Source organism: Plutella xylostella, chromosome 10 (assembly GCF_932276165.1).
Source record: "Plutella xylostella chromosome 10, ilPluXylo3.1, whole genome shotgun sequence".
NCBI classification, from domain to species: domain Eukaryota; kingdom Metazoa; phylum Arthropoda; class Insecta; order Lepidoptera; family Plutellidae; genus Plutella; species Plutella xylostella.
Window position 1 is genome coordinate 7832961 of NC_063990.1, and position 15222 is coordinate 7848182.

The 15222-nt window shown below is 39.8% G+C and overlaps 2 protein-coding genes across 2 annotated transcripts; one reads left to right on the plus strand and one right to left on the minus strand.

Moving 5' to 3' along the window:
- Nucleotides 1-464: 464 nt before the first annotated feature.
- Nucleotides 465-8562, minus strand: LOC105380932 (peroxisomal acyl-coenzyme A oxidase 3). The gene is made up of 13 exons (XM_048623449.1): nt 8130-8562; nt 7647-7784; nt 7162-7477; nt 6798-6969; nt 5819-5958; nt 5442-5584; nt 4641-4743; nt 4258-4395; nt 3574-3807; nt 3051-3205; nt 2514-2645; nt 1863-2015; nt 465-662 (listed from the first exon to the last, which is right to left on the minus strand). The coding sequence occupies exons 1-13, from the start codon at nt 8289-8291 to the stop codon at nt 552-554; spliced, it is 2097 nt and encodes a 698-aa protein (XP_048479406.1). The 5' UTR covers nt 8292-8562; the 3' UTR covers nt 465-551.
- Nucleotides 8563-8663: 101 nt separating this feature from the next.
- LOC105380933 (calpain-A) lies at nt 8664-11940 on the plus strand. The gene has a single exon (XM_011550545.3). The coding sequence runs from the start codon at nt 8817-8819 to the stop codon at nt 10929-10931; it is 2115 nt and encodes a 704-aa protein (XP_011548847.3). The 5' UTR covers nt 8664-8816; the 3' UTR covers nt 10932-11940.
- The last annotated feature ends 3282 nt before the right edge of the window (nt 11941-15222 follow it).

Here is a 15222-nt window from a genome sequence, read left to right on the forward strand (position 1 = left end):
GTTCTCGGGTCTTGGATGTGCCCGTAAAATGGCAATAGGCCCGCCCCCTATTACATTGGGACTAACATAACACTCTGGCGAAAAGTGGGTGCAACCATGCACCTCTGCCTACCCAGCAAGGGAGTACATTAGTACAAGGCGTGAGTGCGTGGAATTTTTTTTTTTTTACTTAAATGTATGATTAAAATATAAACGTTTCGAGCCATGATTATCGAATTAATTAATAAGTATAAGGATTATTTCAAATAAACTTAAATGCGATATTAATTTAGATTTTGATCCGTGCATTCTCATATCATAAAAAATACATTATATATCTATAAGATAGTATAGATAGACAAGTAAAGTCACAAAATAAATGCATTGTAAGGCACAGAAATAAATTCGTAAAGTATAACCCAGTCAAAAGAGATACCTCAAATTGTGTGTCGACTGAAAGTACATGTGTCGACATAGCTTAATATTTTATAGTTTGTTCGCACGCCTAAGTATAACCCAGTCAAAAGTGATACAGGGTTATCTCTATATTCACTGTGTGTTTACAATCGACATTACAACTTGGCTGGTACATAGCTCTTCCAGTAGACGACGTCTCGCCACCACTTGGGGCGGCTGAGCGCGCCCGGGTACGTCAGGAAACTGTTCTGAATGTGCTTGTAGGCCTGGAAATTACAGAATATTGGGTTAGATACAAATTTTTAAATTGGGTATGTAAGTAATATTTGTATTGCCGTTAGATACACTGGGATGCCTACCAGTTGGTCTAGGTAAGTAAAAGTTTTATAGTTTACAAAACGAAATAAACTACGTTCGCTTTTTTATTTCAGTTATGGCAACAGTTTCATGATAGTTTCCGCTAGAGGCGCCACTTTTTATTAGATAAAACTTTTTGCAAATCGTGGACTGGGCCTAAAGTGTGCCTCAGCAGTAAGGGGGTCGAGCAAGAGGATCGTGAACTCGTTATGTGATGTGATAAAAACCCGGAGTAGGCCTATACGCATACAGAATAGACAATTTCGACTTGGTGCACTCTATGCTGCTCGGCTGCTTCTCTATCAGCATTCTCTCATTAATGTACCCTAGAGATTTTTGGAAGTCTCGTTTGGTTGTCTATAATAACTTGCCTCGGCATCGCTCTGCCCCAGCACGGAGCGTCGGGCGGCGCGAGCGAGTCGCACAGACTCACGGACAGCGGGGCCACTCGGCTACACAGGGAGAGGACGGCACACACACATGCACTATACAGTACAGACTATTACCACTTGATGTTGCGGTGAGCGACGTTAAAGGTTCGCACACGTAGGTCAAATCGGGCCGCATCCCAAAAATCGCTCCAGTATATTTTCTATGAACTACCGCACAATATTTCGGGCCGCATTTTCATATACAAAACGATTGCGATGTTGGACCTTAATGATGCACTCTATGCCGCTCGGTTTCTATTTGTTATCGCATCGCTGCATTGCGGCGGTTTCCATTTCTCTATCAGCCTTCACACATTTAAGGTAGGTTGGCTGGTAGAAAATGCTCTTAGCATTAAGCCCACCTTTTGTGCATTTATTATATATTTGTGCAATAAAGAATTAAATAAATAAATAAATAAATTTAACATACCCGGGAGACTTTTTGTGTCTTATCTCTCGTCTACTATTGTTGTCTATAATGATGTTTGTCTCTAAATCTCTACCCCCTTATTCATAGAGAAGTAACAGAACGTTTTAACTAATAAACTGTTTTGTCCCTCTCCGACAAAGATCAATTTGTTCTTTGACAGAGAGGGACAAAACAGTTTATTAGTAAAAACGTTTTGTAACTTTTCTATGAATAAGGGGGCTAGTGTATTATTGTATATTATAACTCACCTCGGCATCGCTCTGCCCCAGTACGGAGCGCAGCAGCGCGTCGGGCGGCGCGAGCGAGTCGCACAGACTCACGGACAGCGGCGCCACTCGGCTGCACAGGGAGAGGATAGCGGCGCGGAGGTGGAGGCCGGTGGTGCCGGTGAAGTAGCCGCCCTGGGGTGGGGGATGGGGGTATGTAGTTATGACATAGACAGCACATCTAAGCGTATCGTAAACGGATCGCCTTGCTTTTCTTCTGTCAACCGGTGTTCGCGAGCTCGCGACAAAAGAAAAGAAAGGTTTTACGTTTACGTTACGCTTAAATGTTATGTGACCTTCAATAGTTACTACCGGATATAATAGAGCATAGAATATGAAACTGGGGTTTGAATTTACAGGTTGCATTAAGATACATTGGTATTGGATAGAATGGTATTGTAAGCCGAAATAGAGTCATTCAGGTGGTTATTTAACACTCGCAAGCAATTAAAAAGTTACACCTGCCATAGCCGTTACATATTATGTCACTGGAACTTTTTCATTGCTCATGATAAGATGTAGAAAGTTTTGTGGAATTTCACATCATTGTGTGTGTTCTCATGTGAGCCCCTTTTAGCAGGCAAAGTATTTTGTTAAGGATTATGATTTTAAATGACTAGTCAGTTTACTCACAATGTAAAGCGTGGCCAGATGTTTCTCCAACATAAATGCGCCGTAAAGCGAAGCTAACATCAGCAGCACCTCTCTGCACGCCGCGTCTTCGAACTCCATCGCCGTCTTGTAGAAGTGACTCAGAATGAAGTTCTGGAAGAAACGGGCAGTGGTTAACATTCATCAATAGTCATGATCAACAGGCAAATCACTATAGTATAGGAATAGCTAGAATACGGTAGGTATTTTAGCTACGTTATAGGGTGTAATAACTGTTAAAATAGATTAACGAGGGCCTGTTTTACCGATAAGGCCATTTGAATGTATATGTATAATGCCTCCTGCTCCTGCAGTAGACATGATAAAATGTGTTGGTTTCGTTCGCCGCCTTTTTAGGTACTATTGGTACCTATGTAGTATTAAATTCTTATTATCAAGATGTATCATTATTATATGGGCACTTTTGTTGTTAAAAGATATATATTATTTGTGTGTCCATCTTATTTACTTACGTTTTAACTATATTGCCATAAATAAGTACTTAACAAAAAATATTACCTCTCCATAAACCACAGACAGTGTGACTGCATTGTAAGACTGCGACTGGTTCTTGGCATCAAAGTTGCTTTTACCGGCCTTCTTCAACTCGGCCACTTTCTCATACGTTTGCTTCAGAGTGAATGCGGTCAGCCAGTTGTACATTTGAATAAGATCTGAAAAATGTTAATAGACAAATATTAATTACAAAAGGACGTAACAAGAGAACAGTTTTCAGTGAGATTTAGCTGATCAAAACCGTGAGCATAGCGTCAATAATATGACAGACCGCAACAGTTTCTGTATCTACAGATGCTATCGCTAAGTTAAAAGAGTTATCGACTACAGGAAAGCGTGTCATGGGACGCCCTCCCAACACCTACACCAACAAACTTACACTGATAGCCGACATCAGCCATAAGATTAAACTCAGCATAGTTTCTAAAATATTTATATCATGAGTCAGTTTAATTAACAGATTCTTATGCCTGGTAACTCATGCATAATTTACAAAGTATAACTTAACGTACAATAAAATACTTACTATCAGCCTTAGCAAAGTCCTCTTCTTTGCTCCACGGACATTTCTTCCTTAGCAACTCATCAGCATTCTCCAAGAACTTGACAGACCCTAGTGGGTAGTCCAGCGCGCCTGGCTCCTGTCTCTTCTGCCAGAGGGAGAGAAGCCAGTTGCTCGTCTGCTGAAGAAGGAGGGAGTTCTCTCCTTCGTATGTGCAGTTGGCGTCGTTGTCGTTGCGAAGGTCTCCGAGGCAGGCCGCTGGAAGTAGGGTTATGTATGTTTTAATAAAAATGCATGGTGTCCAAAACGAGCTATGCTGTGTAAACATCTTTATGTACATTTTGTTTATTGCAGTTGAGGTGGTTTGTCGATACATGGCGTTTGTTTGTGTGTTGGGCATTTGATAAAAAAATATTAGTCTGCCATTTTCTATAATTATGTTTTACACGATAAATTACTTTTCCTCCGACAGTAATATCATAGTTTTTAATAAACCACTGTTCTCGACTCACTCGTATCGAATCCCTATGTAGGTACCAGTTGTTTCATTAGAAACAGATATAATCATATATTGAATGCAACCATGTCAAAATATCCCTTAGAATCGAGCCACAACAACAAGTTTAGTATGCCCCCTTTATTTTACATAAGGACGGTTGGCACACAGAAACCCTAAACGCACTTCTGCCTACCCGCCCAGAGACCTACCCTTCAAGTAGCCGTGCCCGCCGCAACACTCGCGGCAGTTCTGGATGCCGTCGCGCGCCGTCCAGCCGCAGATCGGCTTCGCGGCCGAAGAGAGAGCGTGGACCTCTATGCCGCGCATGGCCGAGTTGTCGTCTACACCTGGGGAGTAAAGATTCATTTATTTACACTTTATTGTACACAAAAAAAACAGTTGAGTTGAAAGTATAAAGTTTAAAATAGTAAGTACACAAAGGCGGGCTTATTGCCAGAAATCAATTTCTTCCAGTTAACCCTTGATTGGTGGAGAAATAAGGTAAAAAAAGAAACAATATTATAATCGCCATAACGTAAGTCCAGCCGCCATTTTCACATTAATTCTTTATGTGCGTGTGTTATAAACTTACCCATCATGTTCTTGATGGTGATGAGCACGTGGCTCTTGCTGAACCAGTTGCAGAATATCCGCTGCGCGAACGCCGCCGCCAGGTAAGGGAGCAGCCGGATTTGCTGGAAGACAATAAGAATATTTATTACAACCAAGCGATTATCGAGTCGTGGGTGAAATAGTCGTGTTTGCGTAATGGATAAGATCTCGGCTATCATTCGTAGGCCGTGGGTTCGAATTCATGTAGAAATGATTTGTAAAAAAATAAGAAATTTAAGTAAATTAGGAATTTAAGTACCACGTACTCTTACGATGATGGAAAATACCGTGAGGAAACAGGGTACACATCTAGATTCTAGATGTGTACCCTAAGTGCATTGTGCGCGCGACGCGTGTGGTCGGCTGGGTGTCCCGTTCTTGCCTGAAAACGGGTTTCAGGGCGAACGCGCTCCGCCTCAATGTCGTCGCTCGCGCACTAATTCACTTTGTTTCCCTTGTGTTTGTTAGTCTTTCGTTTTTTTTTTGTTTTTGTTTATTTAATGTTATTGTGCGTCACTACTAAAGAGGCCTCCACTGAAAGACCAGCGCGGTGTCCTTGGCTGTGGCCAAGGGCGCTGCAATAGCTGAGTGGACGCCTTTTTGGCGGACAGCAAATTTATTCATTACTTCTTTATAGGTAGGTTTTATGTAAATGAAATATTTTTGTATCTTATTATGGTGTATAATTAAGTATAAGCTGTCATTGTCAAATAAAGTTTTATCTTTCTAAAACGGCAAAACGGCTCCCGTACTATCACATCAGTACAGATGTATTTCCTACCTGTTGCTGGTACTCCAAAACTGCTGTTTCTTCCTTGGCATTCTCAGGACCGAATTGCTTCCTTGTAGCAGAGTACCTTATCGCGATAACTATCGCTTTTTGCAAATAATTCGTAGATATCGTCGTGATATGGACTCGCCCTCCTGAAATATAAACATACATAGATAATAAATACAATATATCAACGGTGTTTTTGATATAAAGTCATGTAAGTTTGTAATCATAATAGGATTAAGGGGTCTACATAATCTAATCTTGATAATAGTAATATATTGTCGCAAATATTGATACAAGGCGGATTACATCGATATCTGACATCACAGGAGTCAAGCAAAAAATAGATTGAATATTTTTGTGGAAATGAACGAAAGACAGACCTGATAAGATTCCTAAGGCGGCTCCAAATCTCTTGTTAGGGTCCCTGAACGGAGTTTTATAATCCCCATTATCATCAACGCCTCCCATCTTGTCCAGAGCTGCCTCCTTTGGCAAACGGTAGTTATTGAACATTACGAAACTGAAATATTTAAAAAAACACATTCAGTGATATTGTAAAGAAACTTCTTTAGAACTGATTTAAACCAGACCAATAAAGTTCTGACCATTTAAAGGGATACTGGAGCAGATACCTAGAGGTCTGGTTAATCATTGACCACATTACATTATTTACATTATTTACATTATTGATAGACCATAGGTACCTACTCCTATTATGATACATGAAACCGACTAGTACCAACAAATAAGCGGTGTTATTATCCCCTTTTAATATTATTGACTAACTGACTAATCAGAAGGATAAATTATACAAAAAATATGTAATAAACACAGCATGTATAATTAAAAATAGCACATTGTTGCATGTGCACTTTGACCCTGTATGGTTAATTGGAGCACTTATTTTTATACTTTATGCTACTTGATAAACACTCTTTTATTACAATATGGGTATATTTAGTGTTTATCAAATATCGAATAAATACTTCATAATATAAGAAGATAATTTATTTTCGCCTTTTCCTGCTTATGTAGCAGAAAGACACTGCCTTAAAAACGATATCTACTTACAATCATTGCTGTGAGGCTAAGGATAGTAATTTGAGCAGGATAATGGTTGGCCCATGATGATGTAGCTACCATTATTCTATTATATTCTATTCTGAGAGGGTGCGAAGTTCCTGTATGTGGCTCTCTCGTGTGGAACCTTTGTACATTTGATTTCAGCTCAGCCAGCCTAGCTTCCGAGAAAACTGGAGCAGCAAGCCTGGATGTTGCAATAGCTGAGACAGGCACTCAGGTAGCTTGACATATAAAACTTCAAAATCATCCCCAAGCTATTGACAAAGCAAAACATACCCATTATCAACACCATTAAGTCCAATCTTCTCTCCCAGGTCTCCTACAGTGACTCCTGCGTACGGTATCAGGGTCTGAGGGTCCCTGATGGGTACTACGAAAGTGTGTAGGCCGTGGTTCTGTCCCTTGGAGATCAGCATCGCATATACTATTGCGTGAGTGGCACACTGACCTGTGGGGGGTAATTGTGAGTTATTAAATGACGACTGAATCTGTTCGAAAAAGAATAAAAGAGAGCAAGAAGGTGGTACTGCACTGATTGTCTTAACTCAATAGTGAGCATATGCTAACTTTGTTTAAGAGTGGAATAATGTAGACCCATATATGTAGTAGATTTATTATTAATGTAAATATACAAACTGACCCAAAGCTCCCACCCAGCATTTAGCAGCCTCGAAATCAGCACTATGTAGCACAAACTGGCGTCTCTCCACATCATACGTAGCTGTAGTTCTCATGCCTTTAGCATTAGAGCCATGTGCCACCTCAGTCAGGGCAAAACAACCTCCAATCTCGCCTTTTTCTGCGGCCTCAATGATTGGGTAATGGTGGTCTCTGCCACTGCCTCGTATTACGTTGGTAAACATGCGGAATGTAAGTGAGATCTTGACAGCTAGGGATGGGTCAAACATGAACATTGCTTCTGTTTCTGCCTGAAACAGGCTAGGATCTTGCGCAATCTGAAAGTTGGTTACCACAATGAAATTAGATGAAGCTATAATGCAATGTGGTAGCAAGGAAGGGCTTTACTACTCATACAATTTTATATTAGAGTGAAATAAAATTCTAATGCTGGAAACTGGGATGTCATAAAATGTGCCCAACATTTTTACAGAAATACATTTTTACCTTCTCAACTCCAGCAAACTGCTCATTGTACATGGCATACATGCGCTTGATGGTGATGTGGCGGGTCTCGTCCAGGCTCGGGGTCTCCGCTGTGTGTTTGAAAAATGGGTGCTCTGCCATAAACTTCCATATCTCTTGCTGTTGAACAAATACAATACATATAAATATTAATGCAAGATTGCAATTTTAGATGTACAGCTTCTCAGTGCTTAAGTTGGTTAATGTTCAGTATATATAATGTTAAAAACACCTGGTCATATGCTGGGCCTCTCCACAGTGAAAAAGTTAATAATAACAATATAATAACCAAGGTTACCCGAAATGCGGCAACAGACTGTATTAAGAACTAGATATACAGTATTCTTAAAAAAAATACAACTTTTTAAACTAACTTTTGTAGTATTTGAAAAAATATCACTCCCTAAATGTATCATAGTGTCATAATCATCATCAGTCAATACAGTGTAATTCTGTTACTATTACCTTAAGTTTAATGGCATTTAGAGTATCGTAGGAGAGTTTCATTCGGCGCCAGTCAAATGTGGCCTTCTTCCGGTATTCATCCAGCCGACCGGCCGGCAAGTCCGGGATGACCTCCCGCAGCTCTTCGTCACTCACTGGACCTTGCTTGTAGTCGAAATCCATCGTCACAAACTTATTCGTATACTTTTGCAACAAGTGTAAACTTTCTCCGTAATAAACCACGGACTTTGAACTATGGTCCAAAGTTTACAATGTAAGCGGAACCGGACCACTCTCCACTGACTTGTGTCAATGCTCTGCGGTAGTTACGTTACATGTACGCCTATGTAAATATTTATCGTGAATATTTATGTACTGAATAAAGATAACAAAACAAATTAATCCACTGTAAATTCTTGATTCTTGACAAGTATGATGTAAACAAATACAATCTCTCTTGTCATTCTTTGACATTTTATATCTGTATAACTTAGTCTGTGTGTATTCTTCCTCCTTCCTTGTTCGTATGTTCGTATTTCGTATGACATCATTGACATATGATTTTGTAACTGTGTCTGTGAACAATAGTGTCATCATCACGAATGTTTTCCGTCCAAATTAATTATTTTTCTCTTGAAGAATGTAAAAAATAACTGGGTGGAATTAGTGTTTTATTAGTGACAAAGTGAATTTACAAGCCACATCGTCATGGCTGGGCAAAATGGTGGCGGATTCCAACTCCAGGGAATAGGCCAGCAATTATTCAATCAAGGACGTGATGCATTATTCCAGTACGGTGCCCAAGCTTTAGGGAACATCATCAATGAAGTGTTCCAAAAGAAGGAGGCGGACCAGAGGCGCGTCCTTCCTAACATCGAGCATTACAAAGTTATCGGAGAGAGTAAGGCATCTTTTGGGCCTGCCACTTACCAAGACTTCAAGGAAATTAGATCACGCTGCTTAAGTGAAGGAAGGCTGTTTGAAGACCCGGAGTTTCCTGCGATCGACCGCAGCTTGTACTACAAGGAGAGGCTGGACCGCCCCATTACTTGGTTGAGGCCTAGTGAGATTTGTGAAGATCCCCAGTTGTTTGTTGAAGGTTACAGCCGCTTTGATGTGCAGCAGGGAGAGCTGGGCGACTGCTGGCTGCTGGCCGCCGTCGCCAACCTCACTATGTACAAGAAATTGTTCTTCCAAGTGGTTCCCGATGACCAAAGCTTTGATGAAGACTATGCAGGAGTGTTTCACTTCCGATTTTGGCAATATGGCCGCTGGGTGGATGTTGTCATTGATGATCGCCTACCAACATACCATGGCAAACTGGTCTTCCTCAGTTCCTCTGAAAAAAATGAATTCTGGAGTGCATTATTGGAGAAAGCATATGCTAAGCTGCATGGCTCATATGAGGCACTCAAGGGAGGATCAACATGTGAAGCTATGGAAGACTTCACTGGTGGTGTTACTGAAATGTATGATATTAAGGAACTACCTCAAAATTTCTACACAATCTTGATGAAAGCTTATGAGCGTAACTCACTTATGGGATGCAGCATTGAGCCTGACCCCAATGTTCTGGAGGCTGAAACACCTGTTGGTCTCATTCGTGGTCATGCATATTCTATAACAAGGGTCAAGTATGTAGACATTGAGACCCCAGGTAGAGCTGGGAAGATCCCCCTGCTGCGGCTAAGAAACCCCTGGGGTAATGAGGCCGAGTGGAATGGGCCATGGAGTGACAAATCACCAGAATGGAGGTACATACCTGATTCTGAAAAAGAAGAACTTGGTCTCACATTTGATGATGATGGTGAATTTTGGATGTCATTCAAAGATTTTGTGAATCATTTTGATAGAGTGGAGATTTGTAACTTGAACCCTGATTCTTTGGACCCAGAAGAATGTCCAGAAGGTTGCACCAAGAAGTGGGAGATGTCTGTGTATGAAGGGGAGTGGGTGAGAGGAGTGTCAGCAGGGGGTTGCAGAAACTATTTGGATTCTTTCTGGAGAAACCCACAATACACTCTCACATTGACAGATGTTGATGAAGGTGATGATGAGAACAAGTGTACAGTGATTGTGGCCCTCATGCAGAAGAATAGAAGAGCACAGAGACACCAGGGACTGGAGTGCTTGACCATAGGATTTGCAATCTATAAAGTTCAAGATGGAGGGCCTGTTAACCATCTTGACATGAACTTTTTCAAATACAACTCCTCTGTTGCCCGTTCTGATGCATTTATAAACTTGAGAGAAGTCAGTGCTAGATTTAAATTAGATCCTGGCCGTTATGTTGTAGTTCCATCAACATTTGAGCCCAATGAAGAGGGAGAGTTCCTTTTACGAGTGTTCTCCGAAAAAACTAATAACATGGCAGCAAATGATGATGCACCAGGAGACTCTAATGTGATAGACTCCTTACCTAACCCTGGTGGTAATTATGGAGGCCCAGATGGTCCATATGGGGGTGGAGGAGGGAACCTTTATCCCACCATTCCAAGTGCACCTGCACCAGACCCATACCCAGGTGGGCCTGGCCCTTACCCTAGTGGACCAGGTCCATACCCAAGTGGCCCTGGGCCATATCCCGGCCCTGGTCCCTACCCTAGTGGACCAGATCCATATGGCGGATCAGGACCATACCCTGGTGGCCCAGGCTACCCTGCCGGCCCAGGACCGCATGATGGTGATAGGATGAAAGGTGAAGAGCCAACAGGGGCGGGAGAAACTAACATACAACAGATCTTGTGCTGTTTGGCGGGAGCTGTTTGCATCCTGCTGTCATGCTGCAAAGGAAATGACGACAATGAACAAAGGCGCAGTTAATTTAAAGTAAAAAAATAAAATACATTGTGTCACAAAGTTATCTCAGTGCAATTAGAATACCAAACTACTGAGTGTCAGCTAAAATGTAAGGAGGTGATTGTAACCATAGATACATGGCGTGGCCAGGGTAAGGCTAATAGGCAGAGTAGAGACCGCCGCCGCCCCGCCCATAAAAACTGCTAATTAAATGTTACGTCAGCGTGTCATTAACTAAATTAGAATTCGTATGTCCTCGATGTGTAATCTATGTAATTTAATAATAATGTTGAAAAACTGCTAAGTATCTCGAAAATTCTCGAATTGACTTAGTGTAAAAGTATGTTATGTACTACATATATTCGAGTGAATATCCGACTTTTAAATACTTTTTCTGGTTGGAAGAACTAATAAGTACACGAATAAATTAATATGAATCTCACATGGATTTCTGAGTCAAATCCTTCATTCAATTTTACATTAAGTCCTATGCATTTGTATGAAGTATAGATAAATAATGGCCTTAAATATAATTCATATACCTACACATACCTACCTACCTTAATATTGAATAATTATGAGTAACTATATTCAGTGATTAATTATACAATTGTATTAGTTTAAGCTAGACCGGAAAGAATAAATATTTGATCTGTGATGAACGCTTCCTGACTTGTACATGTAGCCTACTGCAATGAATAGCTTTGAAGAATGTTTTGCACAAACAAAGCCATGACATCACAACTAATTACTCGTTATCTATCTGTCTGTAGTTGCATCAGGTTTTAGCGCTAGTTCAAAAAAGGCTTTTGTCCTAATAACAATATAGAAATATAGGTCCTGTAATTTAATATCAGTATATACCTTACTTTCATTTCGCTTCCAGCCAATATATAATGCCTAAAAGTTAGTTTAAGTAATTTATACAAAGACGACAATGTTATGTATTTGCACAATTATATTATACATATTTTAAGATACTGTTGATGTTCTTATCTTTGATAAAATGAATATAAAATATATTTGCTTTTTATGACTGATGTTTCACTTTGTTTCCTGCTTATCCTAGGATCTTACTGTAAAGTGAAAGATAAACAAACATTACAAGAGTTCAAATGACGTGGCTTGGCTTGCATTATGTAGACCTGCGCCAGACACACCCAGTCTAGATTCAACATGAACACCTACGCACCGAACAACTAACTTCATCTTAGTAGCCGCCCCGCATGCCCGAGAATTTTTCACGCTGACGTAATTTAACGTAAACGTCGCGTAGGTATGTAACTACCTACCTGCCTACTAACCAAAATAGAGAGCTCTATGATGGCCGTTCGTTGACTCGAATGATCTCTAGACTGCTGCTTTTCTTATGACGGAACCGAGATAGAATTAAGCTACCAGGCTTCCACCTGGCGGTTATTTTCATACTTTTTACAAGCTATTTTAAAATGCATTTTTTGAAAGTAGGTAGGTACTTAACTGCCTTTATTGTGTAAGTAACTAGGTACTGTCCGCCAGACATGTATACCTTATATAATACTACCTACATTTAAGCTAGATCTCAGATTACGTACTTAACTATTTACTTAGTTGTGTCCTATACCTATCTAAGTTAAAATTAAACGTAAGTAACCTGACTACCACACAGGTAGGTAAAGTACTCGTATTCAGCATACGGACTAACTCCCCTGCGTGGGGCGGGCGTGGGTGTTGAATTAACTACTTAATCATTTTAGTATGATGCCCTGCCGATTAGGAAATCCCGTCGAGTTGGTAGAATCTCTAGTTGATCTTTTTCCCGTGACGCATGTAAGTTGGTAGGTTAGTGAATATTAATAGAGTAGGTGGTTTGGGACGCCACATGTGTAAGTACCTATGCCGCCGCTCATCTCGGCAACACAATTCGTGCTGGAGGAGCTGCTGCCGAGACAGCTGCAGGGGCAAAGCATTTAAAGTACTCTAATTTGAAAGCCTCTTACAGCTTTTTGCCCTTTGCTGTCGAAGCAGCAGGTTCCTGGGGAACAGAGGCTTTATGCTTCATCAGAGAGCTTGGCAAGCGCCTGAAGGAGAAAGGTCATGATGCTCGCTCTGGGTCGTTCCTGGTTCAGCGCATTTCGTTGGCGATACAGCGCGGTAATGCGGCTGGCTTGTTGGGCACCATGTGGATCGAATAACCCCCCAGTCTCGAGGTATATTAATACAAAGTGAAAATTAGAGCGAAGCCTTTAACTTTTGAAATACTATTACAATCATTCTGAAAAAAAATTGCTGTATACAGTAGTATACACCTCTAACCTCCTAGTAAGTACTTTCAACGAAAACTATTGCGTAAAGTAATTTAAAGTACTCTAATTTGAAAGCCTCTTACAGCTTTTTGCCCTTTGCTGTCGAAGCAGCAGGTTCCTGGGGAACAGAGGCTTTATGCTTCATCAGAGAGCTTGGCAAGCGCCTGAAGGAGAAAGGTCATGATGCTCGCTCTGGGTCGTTCCTGGTTCAGCGCATTTCGTTGGCGATACAGCGCGGTAATGCGGCTGGCTTGTTGGGCACTTTCGAGCCAGGAACGATACGAGGCGGCATCTTTGACTAGTTAGACTAAGTTTGAGGCGAATACTTTGAATTTGTAAAATTTTATCTTTTAGTTCAGTTTTCATAATTTTATTTACAATAATTACTTACATAAGTTATTATATTTTAAATCAGAAATCCTCATTGATTCTATAATAAAAGCTTAGTGTAAATAGAGTAGGTACATAAGTATAGCCAAACCAGGAATATAAAAACCCTCGCCATATTGCGGAAAAGCAATAGAACTTTTTTCTTGCACGGGTATCACAAAGTGTCATAAACTCAAAAATGTCATTTGTCTATTGCTGTCAAACTGTGGTGCTGTCAATGCGTAGTGTTTATTATAGCTTTTGAGAGTTTTTTGTGTTTCTAAATGCCGAAAACTATCCATAGCCGTGAAAGGAAACTAATTTACCACATACATAAGTATTTGTCGGAGTAAAAGTCCGTGGGATTGGACTATATTTCTCTTGATAACATAACTGATGCTATTGTCAAAATGACTTGTAGGTATATAGTATAGTATGAGCAAATGAATTGGCAAATTTTAAGCTATTACTGTAGTTTTTATTAACTGTTCTACATTACAATAATTGAAACAGAAATTGAAAAATTTATTATTAATCTTGGTGGCAGTGAAAGCGACTCATCAAGCGAATCCGAGACATCTGAAATATATCATATGAATACCTACATATCAAATCGGTTGAATATTTAGTTAGTATAGTTAATAGTTAGTTAGTTAGAATATATCCTCTCACTGAACTACTGACACTCTTTTCAAAATAAATCATAAAAAAAAATACTATTATAAATTTGAGCATGGCCAATTCACATTGGTATGACTATACTTAGTGTTGCAGTCCTCAACGCGAATGTGGCGCTCTTAATACAGGGTTTTTATATTCCTGGTTTGGCTATAATTACCTAATGTATGACATTCTTAGGTAAGAAGTAAGTACTTACATAATACTTCTGCCTAATTCAGGCGCGGATCCAGACCTCAAAATAGGTGATGGGCAAGTCCAAAAAACTGATTTTGCCTCGCCTTGAGGCACTGACAGCTGTTTTTTTTTTGTTGTTGTAGTGATAATAGTATGGTGTGCACAGTGCAATTTTTTCAAATGCTTAATTCAAAACTGTAAAACATACCTACTTAAAGTTTTTGAAAATTTTTACAGACAAAACTCTGTGTTAAGGCAAAAATTACAATACAACGTAAACAACTAGACCAAATTCGCATTTAAATATGGCTGACTTTATAGTCAAAATAGATAGATAGAATATTCTTTATTTGCACAAACACATGAAATAAACTTACAAAACTTAAATACTAACACTTATGTACAAAAATGGCGGCCTTATCGCTTAAAGCGATTTTTTCAAGACAATCTTAGGGTGGAAGGATATTTATGATTAAAATAGTTTTTAAGATATCTACTATTAAAAAAAGGCATTTTTTATAAAACCTTTTTATTTTAACCATTTTATATGTATAACTTTGGATGGATGTGTGTAAATCTTTTACGAGAAAACCGATGTAGATAACTAACATCCTGAACTTAATATCAGGCTACTTTTTATTGCGGAATTCCCAAGAGAAAACTTTTTTAAACGAAGCGAAGCAATCAGGAATTAAGACTAGTTACTTACTAATTTAAGGCATATTTACTATATGTCTAGAATATTGAGATTTGAGCCCACATTTGGGGGGGGGGGGTGTTTTCTCGATGAAATCACTCGTAGAATA

Excerpts from the sequence above, each read along its gene's own strand:
- LOC105380933 (XM_011550545.3), top strand. The coding sequence starts at position 8,817 with ATGGCTGGGCAAAATGGTGGCGGATTCCAACTCCAGGGAATAGGCCAG.
- LOC105380932 (XM_048623449.1), bottom strand. The coding sequence starts at position 8,291 with ATGGATTTCGACTACAAGCAAGGTCCAGTGAGTGACGAAGAGCTGCGG. Across the intron at positions 3,808-4,257 it reads CGGGCACGGCTACTTGAAGG|CGGCCTGCCTCGGAGACCTT; the intron begins GTAGGTCTCTGG and ends CCCTACTTCCAG. Across the intron at positions 2,016-2,513 it reads ATCTGGCCACGCTTTACATT|GGCGGCTACTTCACCGGCAC; the intron begins GTGAGTAAACTG and ends CCCCCACCCCAG.